The sequence below is a fragment of the Pocillopora damicornis genome, chromosome 2 (genome assembly GCF_964200805.1).
Source record: "Pocillopora damicornis chromosome 2, jaPocDami1.2, whole genome shotgun sequence".
Classification (NCBI taxonomy): domain Eukaryota; kingdom Metazoa; phylum Cnidaria; class Anthozoa; order Scleractinia; family Pocilloporidae; genus Pocillopora; species Pocillopora damicornis.
Genome location: NC_142671.1, coordinates 21,965,070 through 21,980,326, shown reverse-complemented (window position 1 = coordinate 21,980,326; position 15,257 = coordinate 21,965,070). Strand labels below are relative to the sequence as shown.

Genomic DNA, 15,257 nt, shown 5'->3' with positions numbered 1-15,257 from the left:
CAGTTTTTCTCCAAGACGATCTTCATCCCATGACGTCACGCTTAGCAGCCCCGACTTTAGTTGCTACACAGTATACAGTGCGTTCTGGGCAACTTTCGTGATCTTCGCGCAGAATGGTTAGTAAATGATCCTCAAAATCGTTCCTTACTTGAGGCTTAGTAGCTAACAATAATTTTTGCAGGGTTTGCTATCGCTTCTGCGAAGTCTAAAGTCAAATGCAAGTAAGGAATTGAGGATTCTTTTCCTTGGTTTGGACAATGCCGGCAAAACTACGATTTTGAAGCAGCTTTCTCATGAAGAAATAACTCAGATCACCCCAACGCAGGTATGTTATGTGCCTCTTTTCGTCGACGATGAAGGCGAGAAATAACGCCCTAATTAAATGTGTTTCCTTTTCAGGGATTTAACATTAAAAGTGTCCAAGCCCAAGGTTTTAAGTTAAACGTATGGGATATAGGAGGTAAGCGTAGCTTTGCTGTTATTACGTGCAAAAAAATCATAGTGTTTTCAAACAATGTCCTGTTGAGTAATCTTATTATTTGAGAGTATTCGTGTACTCAATTATTTTGATGTTTGAGAACTATCGGCTTAAAGGACAAGTTTTGCATTATTTGTCTTCTTTTATTAGGTCAAAAAGCCATTCGTCCGTATTGGAAAAATTATTACGAACACGTTGACGTTCTGGTAGGTATTGATTGACAGTCATTAGACAATTCACCAAAATCAGCAATAATAACTTCCGAAATTAACACTTCAGTCCTATGTTTTTAGGATATTTCCAGCGAATTTGTTTGCTTAAATATCTGCCAGTGCTTGGTTTAATACCCACTTGCTGTGCTTTCCATTTTTCCTCAGGTTTATGTTATAGATAGCGGAGATCGTAAGAGAATAGAGGAAAATGGTATTGTAAGTATTGCATACTACTTATTGCCACTCTTTAAATTATAAATATTGCGTAAATTCTGTCATGCAAGTCTCTTAGACATTGGTAATCTTCACTTGTTTGTTCTCAAGCTTGTAATGTTCAATGTTGTGGTACCTCCTGTTTGACAGTAGGCACAGAATTTGATAATAAAGTTAATTTATATGGTAATTCTTTTTAGATGGTACAATATCTTTTTCTTTAGGAACTAGAAGAGCTGCTCTCTGAGGAGAAACTATCTGGTGTACCTATGCTTGTTTTTGCTAATAAACAGGATCTTTTGGGAGCTCAACCTCCAGATGAGGTAACTAATAACTTACTTTACATTAATTTCCGGTACTCATATTCCTTGAAGGACAAGTTAACACTACGGACTAATCCCCAAGATGTTGAAAGATAAGAAGATCATTATTGAGAATGATGTTGTCTTGACCATGGGACAAAGAAAAAATTGTGAGTCCCCATGAGGAATCAAAACTCAGACCTTCAGATGCTGCACTCTGTTGCTCTACCACTAATCCACAGAGACTCTGTGGTGAGCAAGGTCCAGTACAAAGTTCCTATATGACACACATCCTGCATACAGCAAGGATCGGCAACGTCAATGGTGTCATGTTTGTAAATAGAATAAGAAAGATAGGAAGTTTTGAGCTCGACAAGGAAATAGAGAAAGATTTTTTTTGTCTTGTCACTAGCATGGGATAAAGAAAAAAATTTAAATCCCCATGAGGAATTGAACCTCAGACCTTCGGATTCTGTGCTCCAGTGCTCTACCACTGATCCACAGAGACTCTATGGCTAGTGAGGCCAACATTATGAAGTTTGTATATGACTTTTGGTGACTCAGAAGTTTGACCCATGCTCTTGACAAGACAAAAAACATATTACTCTATTTCTTTACTGAGCTCAAAACTTCCCATCTTTCTCATTCTAAGATCATTATTAATATTATTATTTTTGTCCAATGCTCACTGGATCTGAGGGGAAAAAACAATGTATCAATTATTTCATCGGAATATACATTTGTTTAGTTCCTAAAAATGATTACTCACTTAAAGCTAACAGGAATTTTCTCCTGTCTATGCACTTTTTTTCTCAGAAATATTAACAAAATTATGGGGATCTTTTTTTGAAAATATCGTTGGAAAAAAAAACCCTACGCAATCAGCATTCTAGATAGACCCTCCAAAATTACGTTAGGAAAAAGATCTTTAATGTGCTACAAAGAGGACACTAGGATGGATGATATACAACATTCAAGCTCACCTGAACCAAAGATTGCATCTAGTCATCGATTGAGATGCATGTGCTGCATTTTGGACATAAACTTAACAAGGAAGTTTGCCATGGATTTATCTTTGCAAATCTTTTTAATTCACTTTATCTGATGAAGCATTCTAGTCACCAATTTGGTGACTGATTTTGAGGATTTGGTCGCCAAAGTGAAAAATTTAGTAGCATTGGTGGTGCCTGTATTAGGTACAATTTCATGCCCTGTGAACATCCTTCAGTAGAGAATTCTACCCTCAGGAAAAAAAGATGCCCCTTCCAAAATCACTAGATAGAAATTATTCTTATTATATTTTCCAGGGTGATTCTGACTTGTGGCATTCATGTACCTTCATACTTTTAAACATACTTTTTAAAAACCTTGACCCTTGAGGGGTCATACTATGAAGGCCAGCCACCTACTTGGTGGATTCAAGGGTTACTGAAATTGTGGAAAACTTTTGCTGAAGGTGTACATTTATCTTGTCTCTCAAAAAACACATCATATTGACCCAGCTTTGGCGTAAATCAATCCAGAATACAGCATGCATGCTTACCACTAAGCCACCATCCTCTTACTGTTTATTTGATTGTCTAATTTGTATTTTATTATGGTGAGCATCAAGGTATTTCAACACTATTCTGCTATAAAACAATCACACAATTTCTTTTGTAAACTGTTACTTTGTACAGATATCAGATAAATTAAGCCTTCACACAATAAAAGACAGAAAATGGCAGATTCAAGCATGCTCAGCAAAAAGAGGGGAGGGTATTAAGGTTTGTATACTCTTCTGACTTGCAAAGTTGTTTACCATTGTCTTGTCTTTGTAGTGTTTGACCCAATGACTCTAACTTGTTTGTTTTCTTAACATGAGGAATAAATTAACAAGTTTGTGTATTGCCTGACAATATACATGTGTCAACTGAAAACTACTATACCTTGATCATTTAAAACATGAACATCTTGTGTACAATTTCATTATCACGGCAAAGGGCCTATGCTTAAGCCTTCCTACTCAGTTTCATACTGGTGATCAACAAAATCTCTCCTAGCCAATCTTGAGTCAAAAACTGTTTACACTGAAAGCATTACTCCTCTCTCTATTGCTCTGAATGTGTTTATGTCATCACAAACATCTCCCTAAATTTTTCTTGTGCATTTATGTAATACCTTATGCACAGCATTCTCATAGCCCATATTGATAGTTGTCGGTAATTAAGAATAATTAACAACTATCCACCTAAATGGAAGTGGCTACCGATATTTACTAAGCCGCAAAGCAGGGAGGTAAATAATTAACTCTAGCCAAGGTCTCTGAGTTGAATAGTTGTTTAAGTATATACAAAAATAGAAAGCTAATATAGCACAAAAAGATGATTATAACTCTTTGGTTCTTGCAACAAAGGTAGTGCAAAACTCAAGAGTTTCTGAAAGGTAAATAGCCAAGGATATTAAGGGTTTGAGTAGCCAGTCAGGGCATGTCCTCTCTGTCATCCACTGTTTTAGTAGATACTAATAATCACTCTTTTGTTTTAAAAAAGTTTGCCCCAACTTTGTATTGCGGTTTGTTCTTGCCTACTTCAATAGTCAGAGTTTTTAATGGGTGAGGATACCAGCGAAAGTGAAGTTAATTGTAATTGTTCATTAATTTGTGTTTTTCAGGAAGGATTGGAATGGGCATTGAAGAATATTTCAAGTGTTTCGAAGAAATAAATTTTTAGTTTATATGTAATACATTTTACTCACCTCTAGTGCTTTCTTTTTATGTACAAAATAAGCCAATCAGTTTTCATGTCAAATCACCAGTCATACAATTTATCACTCTTTATTGCATGCCATATCTTATAAGGGTGCAGATTGCGTGTGTGTTTCTCACCAGCTTGCTAGCTCACCAGTACCTCTAGCTTAGATAAACACAATAGACAGAGATGGAAGTCCTGCTTTTAAGTATATGTTAATGGAAAAGAATTCTAACAAAAAAAAGAAAAGTTGTGGCTCATCTGATTTTTGTAGCACCATAATTATGCATTATACAGCCTGTATTATTTAGTTTTTAAGTTAAACATCTCAGGCTGTAAATCATGGCTAATCTGTTTAAGTTTCACTGTATCATAGGTGTATTTTGTTCAAAAGTTGACATGTATTATTGGAGAATGTGAAGTTAGTCATTTATCTCTCTTATTTCAAGCATGACAGGTAACATAAATATTCAAACCAGTAGAGCGATCCTTTAACTGTTGAATTTTCAAGAACTCCAAAGAGTTTTGGGCAGTACAAGAGTTACTACAGGTGGTGAATTTCAATGGTTATAGCCTGAATAGGAGAACACTGTGAGTGTTACATTCTTGTGTAATGAAACAATGTCAGTGTCTTGTAGGGAATGTATTGTTAAGTTATTATTGTTATTGGTTGCTTAAAATCTTGTTAGTCAGGTATTAGCCTGAAAGTGGGCTCCTATCGGTGTTGTGACAAAAGTTGCAAATCACTCAAGAGGTTTTAGTGGTCTGATCTTGCGGACTTGCAGCTCCTACCTTAGCACCAAGGTGCTGGCTTTGCAGGTTTAGTTGCTTTAAATGCAATAATTAACTATTAGCTTAATTACTGTGCCTCAAGTTGTCCAGTTATCATTAAATTGTTATTGTTATCATAAATGGATGTTAATTTTTTTTTAATAATCTACAACTATTTCATGAAAGCAATAGACCTTACTCAAGACCAAAGGCAAATCATAAGCCAAAAGTGTTCTCCCAGCATCTTGCAGGGGTTATTAGCTTTCTCAACTGACAGAAAATGTAATACATAGCTAGTGAAACACTAAATCCTATTGACAAAGAGATATGTGGCAAAAAAAAAAAAACAAATAAATAATGATTAACCCTGAGGGGTCATCCCTGTAATTAACCCTCAACTCTAATAGGTGATAAACATGTTACTTCTCCCAATAGTATACAAACATTTTCTGGCAAACAGGTATTGAGAATGCACAAACTCATTGTGTAGGAGCTATTGTCTATCTAACACCATATTCTCGTAACTAATTTACAAGCAAATGTTTATCAGCTAGAGGGGAGAATTTACAATTAGATCTTGAGAGTTGAAGGGAAAAGGGATTTTACCCACTTCAGGGCATATACACTGTGTACTTTTAAATGCAAATGATTTCTTTACTGTTCTTTTTTTTGGAAGGTTCCTATACATTTTTTGGTGAATCCTTGTTATATATCTAGTGTACAATCTCTTTATAGTTGTGTTTAATAATTATTTTTTTGTAGCCATGTGTTATTTGATCTTGTATTTGGAATTGATTACTGTTTCAAGTTTTGCACAAATAAATACCAATAAATAAAGAATCAAGATAGTTGTTTCCAAGAAGTAAAATGTGTTTATGTAGATGTAAAAATTCTACATCAATCAATTCAACTCAAATAGTTGAATCTGAGAATGAGGGCAAAACATTTAAGTTGAATGCAGGAAGTTGAAATCAAATCTTTAGAACTAACAAAAAATCATAATCTTAATTGCAATGTGGAATGAATACCTCTTTGAAAACTCTTACTAACAACAGGAAATATTATATCAATCATCAGAAAACAAATAATTCCTGGTTGGCTCAAGTGTCAACACATCTATCTCTTGACAAATTTTTAGCTTTTCAAAAAATGTCCCTTTGAGAAGGCACCATGTTATGCTCAGTGCACCTTAAAAAACTTATTCTATCAAAGTTTTGATAATCATGGTCAGGGAATCTTATCTTTGTTAATATTTTTCATGTTCCCCTTCAGTTCAATTGTACCCTCCTGGTGTTGCCCCTCCATTCTCCAACAGTTACTTCGGGTTGACCAAATTTATGACTTAGTCTCACAGAAATTTAACTCAAAACTCAGACAGGTGAACCAAACAGTAACACACCTGAACATAATTTTAGTCGCATTCTTTATTTTCAAATCTGTAAATTTGTGTTTACTATAACTATATTATATACAGAAAGCCTCCAAATGAACTGGCAACTCATATTTTCATGAAAAATAATTACCTAGTACTCCACAGAACATTCTTTTACAGAGCAACTTTGCCCAACTTTAATGTCCTGTAGTAATCCAGATTGCAATTCCATCAAATCATTGCAATTATAACAAAAATTTACAAATCATTGAATCCTTTTTTTTTTTTTGGCAATGGCATTGATACTTTTGTAACATTTCCTAGGAGTACATATTACCAATGATGGCCTGAACAAAGTCTGAGGTACTTGCACTGCCACCCATGTCCATGGTTAACTAAAAGTAAGAGAGAAATATTTAATTTCTTCTGTAACAATAGCAAAATGCACTCTTATATTGGGTAAATTTTCAATGAATGCTTTCATTTTTGTAGACATAGGGTTTGAAAATTGGGGATTAACACTTAGGTATATCCCTAGATATTCCTCATTCTTAGCTGGGTCATATTTAATCATGTGATGAGTTCACACCAATCACACATATGCAAAAACAGTTGATTGAATTTCCCAGTATCCTGTCATGTGAAGTTCCTAGACCAGTCATATACAAGTAAAAAGATTGTGTTAGCAATGATTCCAAGTAAATCATACCTGTCCTTCAGCAATTGTCTTCTCTAGACCATCCTTGATCATTTTAGCGTAAGATCCAAGACTGAAAAACAAGACATGGAACAACTGTTCAATTAAAGAAATTGGATTCATTTTTGGCTGATGTGATATTTCAAAGAAGGATTTCAAATGTTTGGTTGTTCTCTTGCATATAAGACTTGATCCTTCACAAAGTTCTTTTATTTTAAGGTAAATGTGAGCATACAAGTGTGCTTCTTCTCTGTAGAAAAGCTTCCTGCAGAAACAATGAATCAGATATTCTTGCAAATAAATCAGTTTACTACAGCAACCAACTATATCTGATGGTTTGTGGGTTTTTCAAAGTCCAAAAGATGGATAATAAGAAACTTACTTCATATGATCCAGCATATCAACACTTGCCAAAATCATAGCAGTTGGGTTTGCAATGTTTCTACCTGCCACTCCAGCGTATGTATGGCGAGCTCCCTATCAGAAAATATTTGAGGAAAATCAAAAGAAGAACAAAAATTAATTCCTTATTTCTTGCCTTAAATTATAAATTTTAAGTAAGATTTCATGTAATGATTACACTATTAACAGTGTTGTATTATTTATGTGACTGTGATAAACTGTATTGTTCCTGTTTGACCAGTTTACAACAGAGAATGTATAGACTACCAAAATGAAGCAGGAATGTCTTGACTAAAACAATTAAATTAACTATCAAGTTGATAGCCATTCATTCACACAAGCCAAATACTGATTGCAACCAAAAAAGACAAAAAAAACCTCTTTTTTTGGCGAATACTAAATAAAAATAATGGTCAGCATTATGATACATTCAGAAATTTGGTTTATTTCTTGTAATTTTCCCTGCCTTCTTAGAGAGTCAAAAAAAATAAACAACTTTACATCTGTGCATACCATATATTTAACCATTGAAAAATAATTTAATAACTTCATTTTTTATAAAACATGGTTTAGTTTTTTTTCTACTTGAGTTTTTTTTAATGTTTTAATTAATTTACTGCAAGAAATACTCACAGGCTCAAAAATGGCAAAGTTACTTCCAAGACTTTTTCCAGGCACGACTCCTGCACCACCCACCAATGCTGCCCCAACATTGTCCACAATACTGCCGTACAAGTTTGGCAATACCATCACATCAAATTGGCCTGGCTTGGCAACAAGCTGAAGATGAAATTACAAATGAAAACAAATATTTATTATTATGAGAAGACCAGGGAATATTTTTAGCACCCCTTGAGAAACACTTCAATAGCCTTTGGCCATCACTGAAGCCCTGATCACGGTGTGATGTCCATACTTATTTATTGTGAACGTAAGGCTCAGGCAGATCCAGGATTTTTCTTAGGAAAGGGTGTATTGCTAAGGAATGAGGTAACTGACGTCTACTACAGCAAAAAGAAGTGCTAATACTCAAAACTTCCATGTCAAATTGGTAATTTGACATTTAACTCAAATTCTTTAACCTTGTCTCATGTTTTACTTCAACATCAATAAATCACACTGGTTTTTTTCTCTTTTTTTTCCACAGTACTAGTTATATAAGAAATCCATAGGTGATCTGAGGGGGAGGGGGTGCATTCCCTGCACATCTCCTCTTGATCCACCCCTGAGGCTAAAATTAGTAACAGGATAATACCTTTTTTTTTGCATACCTGCATGCAAGTGTTGTCTACTATCATTCCTTCAAACTTTATCTTGGGGTACAGTTTGGAAACTTCTTCACAAGTTTTCAGAAATAATCCATCACCCTGCTTCCTGGTGTAACAAAAGAAAAACAAACAGGGGAAAAAAGACTGAAAAGAAATTTCACAAAATCTTTTAAAATGATTAGAGTCAAGTCAAGCAGCTCTAAATGAAAATCAACATTAAAGATGTCCAGAGAAACTGTCTAATTATCCATCAAAATTTACAATTTCATCTCACTAAGTTCCAGGGTACATTAACAAATTATATGACCAGATGTCTGATGCAAAGAACAGATTGATCTCAATCACAGTCATCTGAATATTTCATTTACTTTGGATTTTAATTCTCTTGGATATATTCATTGATAAGTACTGTTATACACCAAATATCTGCATTCTATCCCATGAAGTTCACTCTGTAATGATAAGATGGTGGCATTTTGCTATACAGTGAAAAATGTATTACACCTCTTAGCTCTTTTAATAACCAGTGCTCTTACATTTGTAAATTGTTTATTTGTTTACTCAGCTTACATGATGTTTGCCTTGTGAACAGCAGTGACTTTCTGTCGTTTGTGCTTCGTTGCATAATCAAAAGCAAACTTGGCAATCCTTTCAGATTTCTTCTTGGTTATAACCTTAATCATTTCAACTACTCCTGGTACACTCTGCGATAAAAAGTAGGGAAAAACTTACAATGAATGAAAATAATCATCATAATAATGATTGTAATCATATTATTTCAGCCCACTTGCTTGAGTGGTTTCATTGGGGCCTTTAAAAAATTACACAAAATCTTGGACATTTAAACTTAACAAATAAAATGATTCAAACATTCAAACCACCTCTTAACACAGACAAAACAAAAATAATTACACCTAGGTTTCATCATCATTTTCAATCTTTCATTGCCTATCAACAAACTGTAACTGCTGGATATATTATCTACTAACTGTATTTCCTTGAATAAGTACCACACTCTAGCGATTGTCCCCCTTGAATAAATGCCCCCTACCCTCTCTACCCTCACTTTCTCAATTAGTGGGATCTAAGGTATACCTGTTTCTATTGCCACTTTATTTACAAAGTGCCTCCCCACAATTAAGTGTCCTCCTTTCAATAAGTGCCCCTCCTTTTAGCCTAGATCTTAAAGAAGCACCTGGGCACTTATTCAAGGACATATGGTAACAGTTCTTATTTTACTCACATTTGAGTTATTATCAAAATCATATTGGTAAATTCATCATTTTTACATGAACATGCTCAACAAATAGACTCCATGTTACTGTAATTCTGTTTAGCAATAGATCACAGATCATGTCAAATGTTGTGGGAATAAAAGAGAAGCACATGAGGTGCAGCCAAGTGTGTCACTGACAGTCTTATCACACTTTAACATCCTCTATGAGTTATTACTGTCAGGGTTCTCAGTTGAACCCGTAACCCGTAACACCTGTCACGGGTGTCACAGGTAAGTGTTACGGCTGTCAAAGTGCTTCAACCAGTAGATCAATTCGTCTATCAAATGCAAATAAAAGAACGGCTTTTTGAGTAAATTGCTGGGTAAACTATTGACTGTTAGTTGCTTTCGCAATGTACCTTTCTTCGGTTTTAGTTGTCAAAGTGAATAGCCTTTTTGCAGACCATAGAATAACCGAACAATCGCTTCACGTCTCCGCAACGTTGAATATGGCCGCCATATTGAATTTGTAAATTTGAACCCAGGCCTCTCGCAGATGTCGTCTTTCCACGTGCAAAAACATGGCCGATTCATTCATTAACAAATATTTGCGCTATCTTATACTCTTTCTCATTTAGATATATAGCAGTTACTGGGTCAGTGTGGCCTTGAGAATTAGTTTTTGTAAGTGGGTGCCCCCATTTGGAGAGGACTGGTTACCTAATAATTATTTTTGTATAAAATGAATGCCATTAACTCAGAAAGCAAAGCATTGTTATTGCAGGTTAATATTTCATTGAATATTGCAGTGTAGTTTTCAGTTTGATAAGAGATAATTTCAACTTTCCGTAGTTCAAAGCCAGTGAACAGATTACAAAATGTACTTAAACTTGTTTGGAGAAAGTGAGAAAATATGCCCCCAAAATGAAGGAAAAAGCATTTCTGAGCATCTTAAATAAAAAATTTCCCGGGGGAGCATGCCCCCGGACCCCCCTAGCAGCTTGGGCCCTATGGGCCCAAGTTACACGCCCAAAGGGCATGTATATTAGGGTTACGCCTGTAACTACCAAAGCAACGGCTGTACAAAATTCTACTGAGAACCCTGACTGTACAGACCCACAGCTGAATAAAATCTATTTGTTTCAAATGATAAAAAAGCAAAATGCTGTCAATGGCGATGTCATCTATACAGACCTCATGTTCCAAACTTGTGTATTCTCCTTCTGTTTGTTCTCTAATGATTATCATATCTATATCAGTGTGCCTGGGTAACACAACCACACATGCAATTAGTTACTAGAATGACAGTATGAAATTAAGATATACACTGACACTACCACTGGAAAAGCTGTTAAAGGGAATAAAATGAGACATCTAAAATGAAAAAAAAAACAATATTCAGGTTATCAGTCAATAACTACCTGGTTTTGTACCCCGGGAGGCTTTTACAATGAACAACATTTGCAAACAAGTCCAGTTCTGTTCTGCAAGGAAAAAATATTCAGACAGTAAATCATAATTTGTAGGAAAAAGTTACTTGTTATGACAGGCAGTCCTAGGAAAGCTCTTTAATCTCATTTGATTTACTTTATTATAACTTGAATCATTTAACAAGTGCTATGGGCCAATTCCCTCTGGGTAACAAGTGATTACACAATGACATGGAAATGTAACAGGTGGATGTATCTATGCTATACCTGCCTCAAAAGATAACAACTGCCCTGCTGATGATGACTGAGTTTTAGCAACTCTTTTCCTATCAGGTGTTCAGTGTACATGTATCACTTGATGACTACAACTCTGTCAGTAACTTACTTCATTTTTTGATTGAGAGACAAGTGATCTTGACTTGAGATACTTGATGGTGTGGTCAGTGCTCCTGGAGAAACAACAGCCATATCAACTCAAATTTAAGATAATTACCATAATAATTATAAACTAAAAGGACTAACCACCTTGATGACATTGATATTGCTATTTAAAAGGAAACTTTCAAACAATGCTGATCGCAAGGCTTTGCCAAACAAATCTGTTTGATGTACAGCACAATCACATGATGTACTTGTTCAAACCACTGGACAGACAGTAAAAAAAATCACAAACAAACACCAGAAAAGACAAGCACTGTTGAATAAAATTAAAAATTCTTATCTGAGACCTAACTACACTTGGTAAAAAAGAAAATTTAATGAAAGAAATTGATTGCAACAGCTCCAGGAAACAACATGTATTAAAAAAAAGGCATAGAGCACAAGACAAAAGTCAACAATACAGCAAAGTTATACAAATTTTAAAGAAAAAAAATTGAGGTAAAAGTGTGAGGTACTTGATTATTTACTCTTACCTTTTAAACCTACTCCAGTTTTCTTCATTGATTGGACGACATCATCCAGTGTGTATCTGCTACCATAACTCATATCACTGACAAGAGAGCAATTAAAGTCACAATTGCTGATAATATTAATAATGGTTATAGGACCATGTGGAGTCCAATTCAGTCTGTAATCATACAAGTGACAAGAAAAGTTGGATCACCACAAAGGGGGAGTCCAATTTGTTAGTCATGAGTATGAAAACAGACAGAAATGGATGAAACAAAGTCCTGTTACCAACTAATCAAAACTACGACAAAATTTAAGACATAAACTAGATGTTTTCATAAAAAATAGCAAAAGTAACTCTGCAAAATTCAAAACAACAGCATGCACACATGACATGTTCTCTCCAATTACACAGGCATGACATGTTAACTGTCCTATTAAACTGGCCATTTACAAGCATGATGCTCAAATTGGGCTGGTGATAACCAATCACATCCAAGATTTTTTTTCACAGTTTTGATTAGCAGTATAACTATAATTATAACATGAAAAAAGTCTGTACTCAAGCAAAGTGGTATATCCCATTTATACTCCCTGGTGGAGATAGGCACTGTGTATTGCCAAAGAACACAACACAAAGGTAGAACCTGGCCGAGTCTCAAAAACAGACACCTCAACACGAAGTTCAGTGTACTAACTATAGGGCTACTGTGTTGCCTACAATTATTATAACAAAGTTTATGGGAAATAAGTCTGAATGATGATATACCAAAGAAATCTTCTTTTAACCTGCAAGATGGTATTACGAAAAATAGCCTTATTTTAAAGTTATGTGACTGACATGTCTTACCTAACTGGAATTTCATCCCAGTCCACAGGAGCTCCAGCAGCACTAAAGAAAGGCAGAATGTAATATAAAATAAGTATGGGCCTGGGTTAAACAATTTAACAATATTAACTTGACCCCTATTTTAACTCTAAGAGAAAAGGTAAACCATGATCATGTTAATTCTAGCTTTTATTGAAATGATTACACAGACTTTACAATGAAAATTACCTACTAAATAAACTTTATTTGTCAAAGGGCTGGATCAATGGGAATGGAATGATGAAATGAATCTTGAATTTTGACTGGTTACTCAAGCAGCAGGGAAGAAGGATCAGAATTGTCCACTGCATTCCCATTGAAAAAAGGCTTACAAGCTTTGTAACTGGATTAAAGAACTGGTTTAAATTCTTCTTGTTATTGGTAAATGGAAAAAAAGGTTTGATGGGAGTTATGGTAATAAAAAAGTCACAAACACATCTTTTGATAGTCAAGGTTTTATAGATTTATCTGGCAATTCTTCTATGTGATCATTTTGTCATATAAGACATTCTTTAGTGCAGAGCTTGATCAGTTAAGATGGCTGAATGAAAGCTATGTTTTTTATGTTCTTTTGGACTAAGAAAAATGACGTTGTGCTTATTAATACATGTAAAAGAGGAAAATGTATTTCTGAATTAAATTGGAATATTCTCTGAAGCATTTTAGACTTAATTATTTTCCTTAGGGATGTTACCTGAAGATTCTTTTTACACTGTATACAAGTTCAGGTCCAACTCCATCCCCTGGGATCAGTGTCACCATGTATCGGCCTTGAGCTTGTGTGAGTGGCTCAGATGCATTGCTAAATGATCTTGTCTTACACCAGGCAGCTGGAAGAAGCTAATAAGAAAAAAAAACTTCAAGATTACACAAATGTATACCCACACTTAAAATTAAAACTGATGACCATTTCTCCATTTACTTTATCTTAAATCACATGTCACATCGATATAATGATTTTCCCAGTAGCCCAAGACTCAATCCTTCCTATACCGGGGCACTGGGTGTTCATGTGATTTTGCCAACAAAGCTAGAATATTAAGAAGTTTCCTTCCTTCTCAGTGTCAACCCTTTAAGCCCCAACATCAGTTTGCATATTCTCCATTCTTTTCTCTATACATTTCCTAAGGTGCTGACATGGAGGAATTTGTTCAACAATCAAGAGCTTCTATAGTCAGTGATCATTTCTTTTAATCTCATGACCTTGATGTGTGATTCAGAGGTGATATTGTAAGAAGAAATTATATTCTAGTCACTCTAAAGGGTCAAAGGGTTAACCAAACATACAAACTGCCGCTGATTTCCATGCAAATTACAGAAAACTATCTTAACATGTCCCACCATTTTTTAGAGCAAGTTTTGTTTCAAACACTTGAGGTAAGACTGGCTATTGGCCACAAAATAATGTTTAATAATCCCTAATACCCTGAAACCAGGACTGATTTATCCATTACACACAATTTAGGCTTGGTTTCTAATGGTAAAATATTGATAATACCCACAATCATAGAAAAACTGATCTAATCATAATATTATTCTGACCTGGTTAGAAAAATTGGAGGGATACAAACCCTCCTCAGACTACATTAATGTGGTCAGGGTGAGTTGAATTATTTTGTTAACTAATTAGGAACCACTTCAATAAATGAACTTAAAAGAGAAAAACGTCTGCCTTTGTCAGTTAAGTACATCTAAGATGAGCATTATGATGGGTGAAGTGGATCACTGTTCTCCAGGCAGGTATACAATCAAATAGATTAGTTAACCCTTTAACTCCCATGAGTGACCAATTGAGACAGAATTTCTCCTCACAAGTAATAATATCATATCAAGCAGACAAGTGATAAGAAGGGAAAAATATCAACAAGGAGGTTGAAAGTTAATCCAAAACCAAATTCGCCGAACTAACATCATGATAATTGTAAGGGAAACAGTAAGGAGAATTACTGATGAGATCTTGAGTGTGAAACGGTCAAGAGCACAATATTGACAAGATACATAACCTGGGAAAAAAGCTGTTTCTTTCGACCCATTCTCTACCTGGGTCAAAAAGGAGAATATGATTTAAATACTCTATAGCTTTGCAGGGGAAACACACAACAGATGGCGGTATGATCTCATCATGTAACATTTGATGTTGATATTCAGTTTTCCCAGCTTTGATGCTGTACATTTCAGCAGATTTCAGACAAGCCATTTTTACGATCGTGCAAATTCAAAATGAGATCTTAATTTGATTTTGATCTATTTGAAATAAAATTAAATATTTTTCGGAACTGCATACCACCTGAAAACTCCGTGTCAACAAAATCCGGCTTGTGAAACGGGACAACTTCATAGCCGCCATGTTGATACGTTTTCCGTGAAATTCCGTTAGTATTACATGGACTAAAATACAACCGCTGATG

At 35.0% G+C, this 15,257-nt stretch overlaps 2 protein-coding genes across 3 annotated transcripts; one reads left to right on the top strand and one right to left on the bottom strand.

Moving 5' to 3' along the window:
* The first annotated feature begins 24 nt into the window (after nucleotides 1–24).
* On the top strand, nucleotides 25–5,564 carry LOC113668998 (ADP-ribosylation factor-like protein 3). Its single transcript, XM_027184987.2, has 8 exons — nucleotides 25–116; nucleotides 182–325; nucleotides 400–460; nucleotides 629–684; nucleotides 856–906; nucleotides 1,128–1,226; nucleotides 2,885–2,971; nucleotides 3,858–5,564. Exons 1-8 carry the CDS (start codon nucleotides 114–116, stop codon nucleotides 3,906–3,908), a joined length of 552 nt encoding a protein of 183 aa, XP_027040788.2. The 5' UTR covers nucleotides 25–113; the 3' UTR covers nucleotides 3,909–5,564.
* Nucleotides 5,565–6,111: 547 nt separating this feature from the next.
* LOC113668996 (isocitrate dehydrogenase [NAD] subunit beta, mitochondrial) lies at nucleotides 6,112–15,241 on the bottom strand. Of its 2 annotated transcripts, none has more exons than XM_027184985.2 (13): nucleotides 15,137–15,241; nucleotides 13,544–13,689; nucleotides 12,832–12,873; nucleotides 12,005–12,081; nucleotides 11,476–11,539; nucleotides 11,082–11,144; nucleotides 10,855–10,924; nucleotides 9,015–9,148; nucleotides 8,448–8,550; nucleotides 7,810–7,956; nucleotides 7,157–7,251; nucleotides 6,787–6,847; nucleotides 6,112–6,472 (listed from the first exon to the last, which is right to left on the bottom strand). In XM_027184985.2, exons 1-13 carry the CDS (start codon nucleotides 15,194–15,196, stop codon nucleotides 6,398–6,400), a joined length of 1,137 nt encoding a protein of 378 aa, XP_027040786.2. In that variant the 5' UTR covers nucleotides 15,197–15,241; the 3' UTR covers nucleotides 6,112–6,397. The 2 variants fall into 2 exon arrangements, with proteins under 2 accessions (XP_027040786.2, XP_027040785.2); XM_027184984.2 differs by having other exon boundaries at nucleotides 15,134–15,225.
* Between the last annotated feature and the right edge of the window lie 16 nt (nucleotides 15,242–15,257).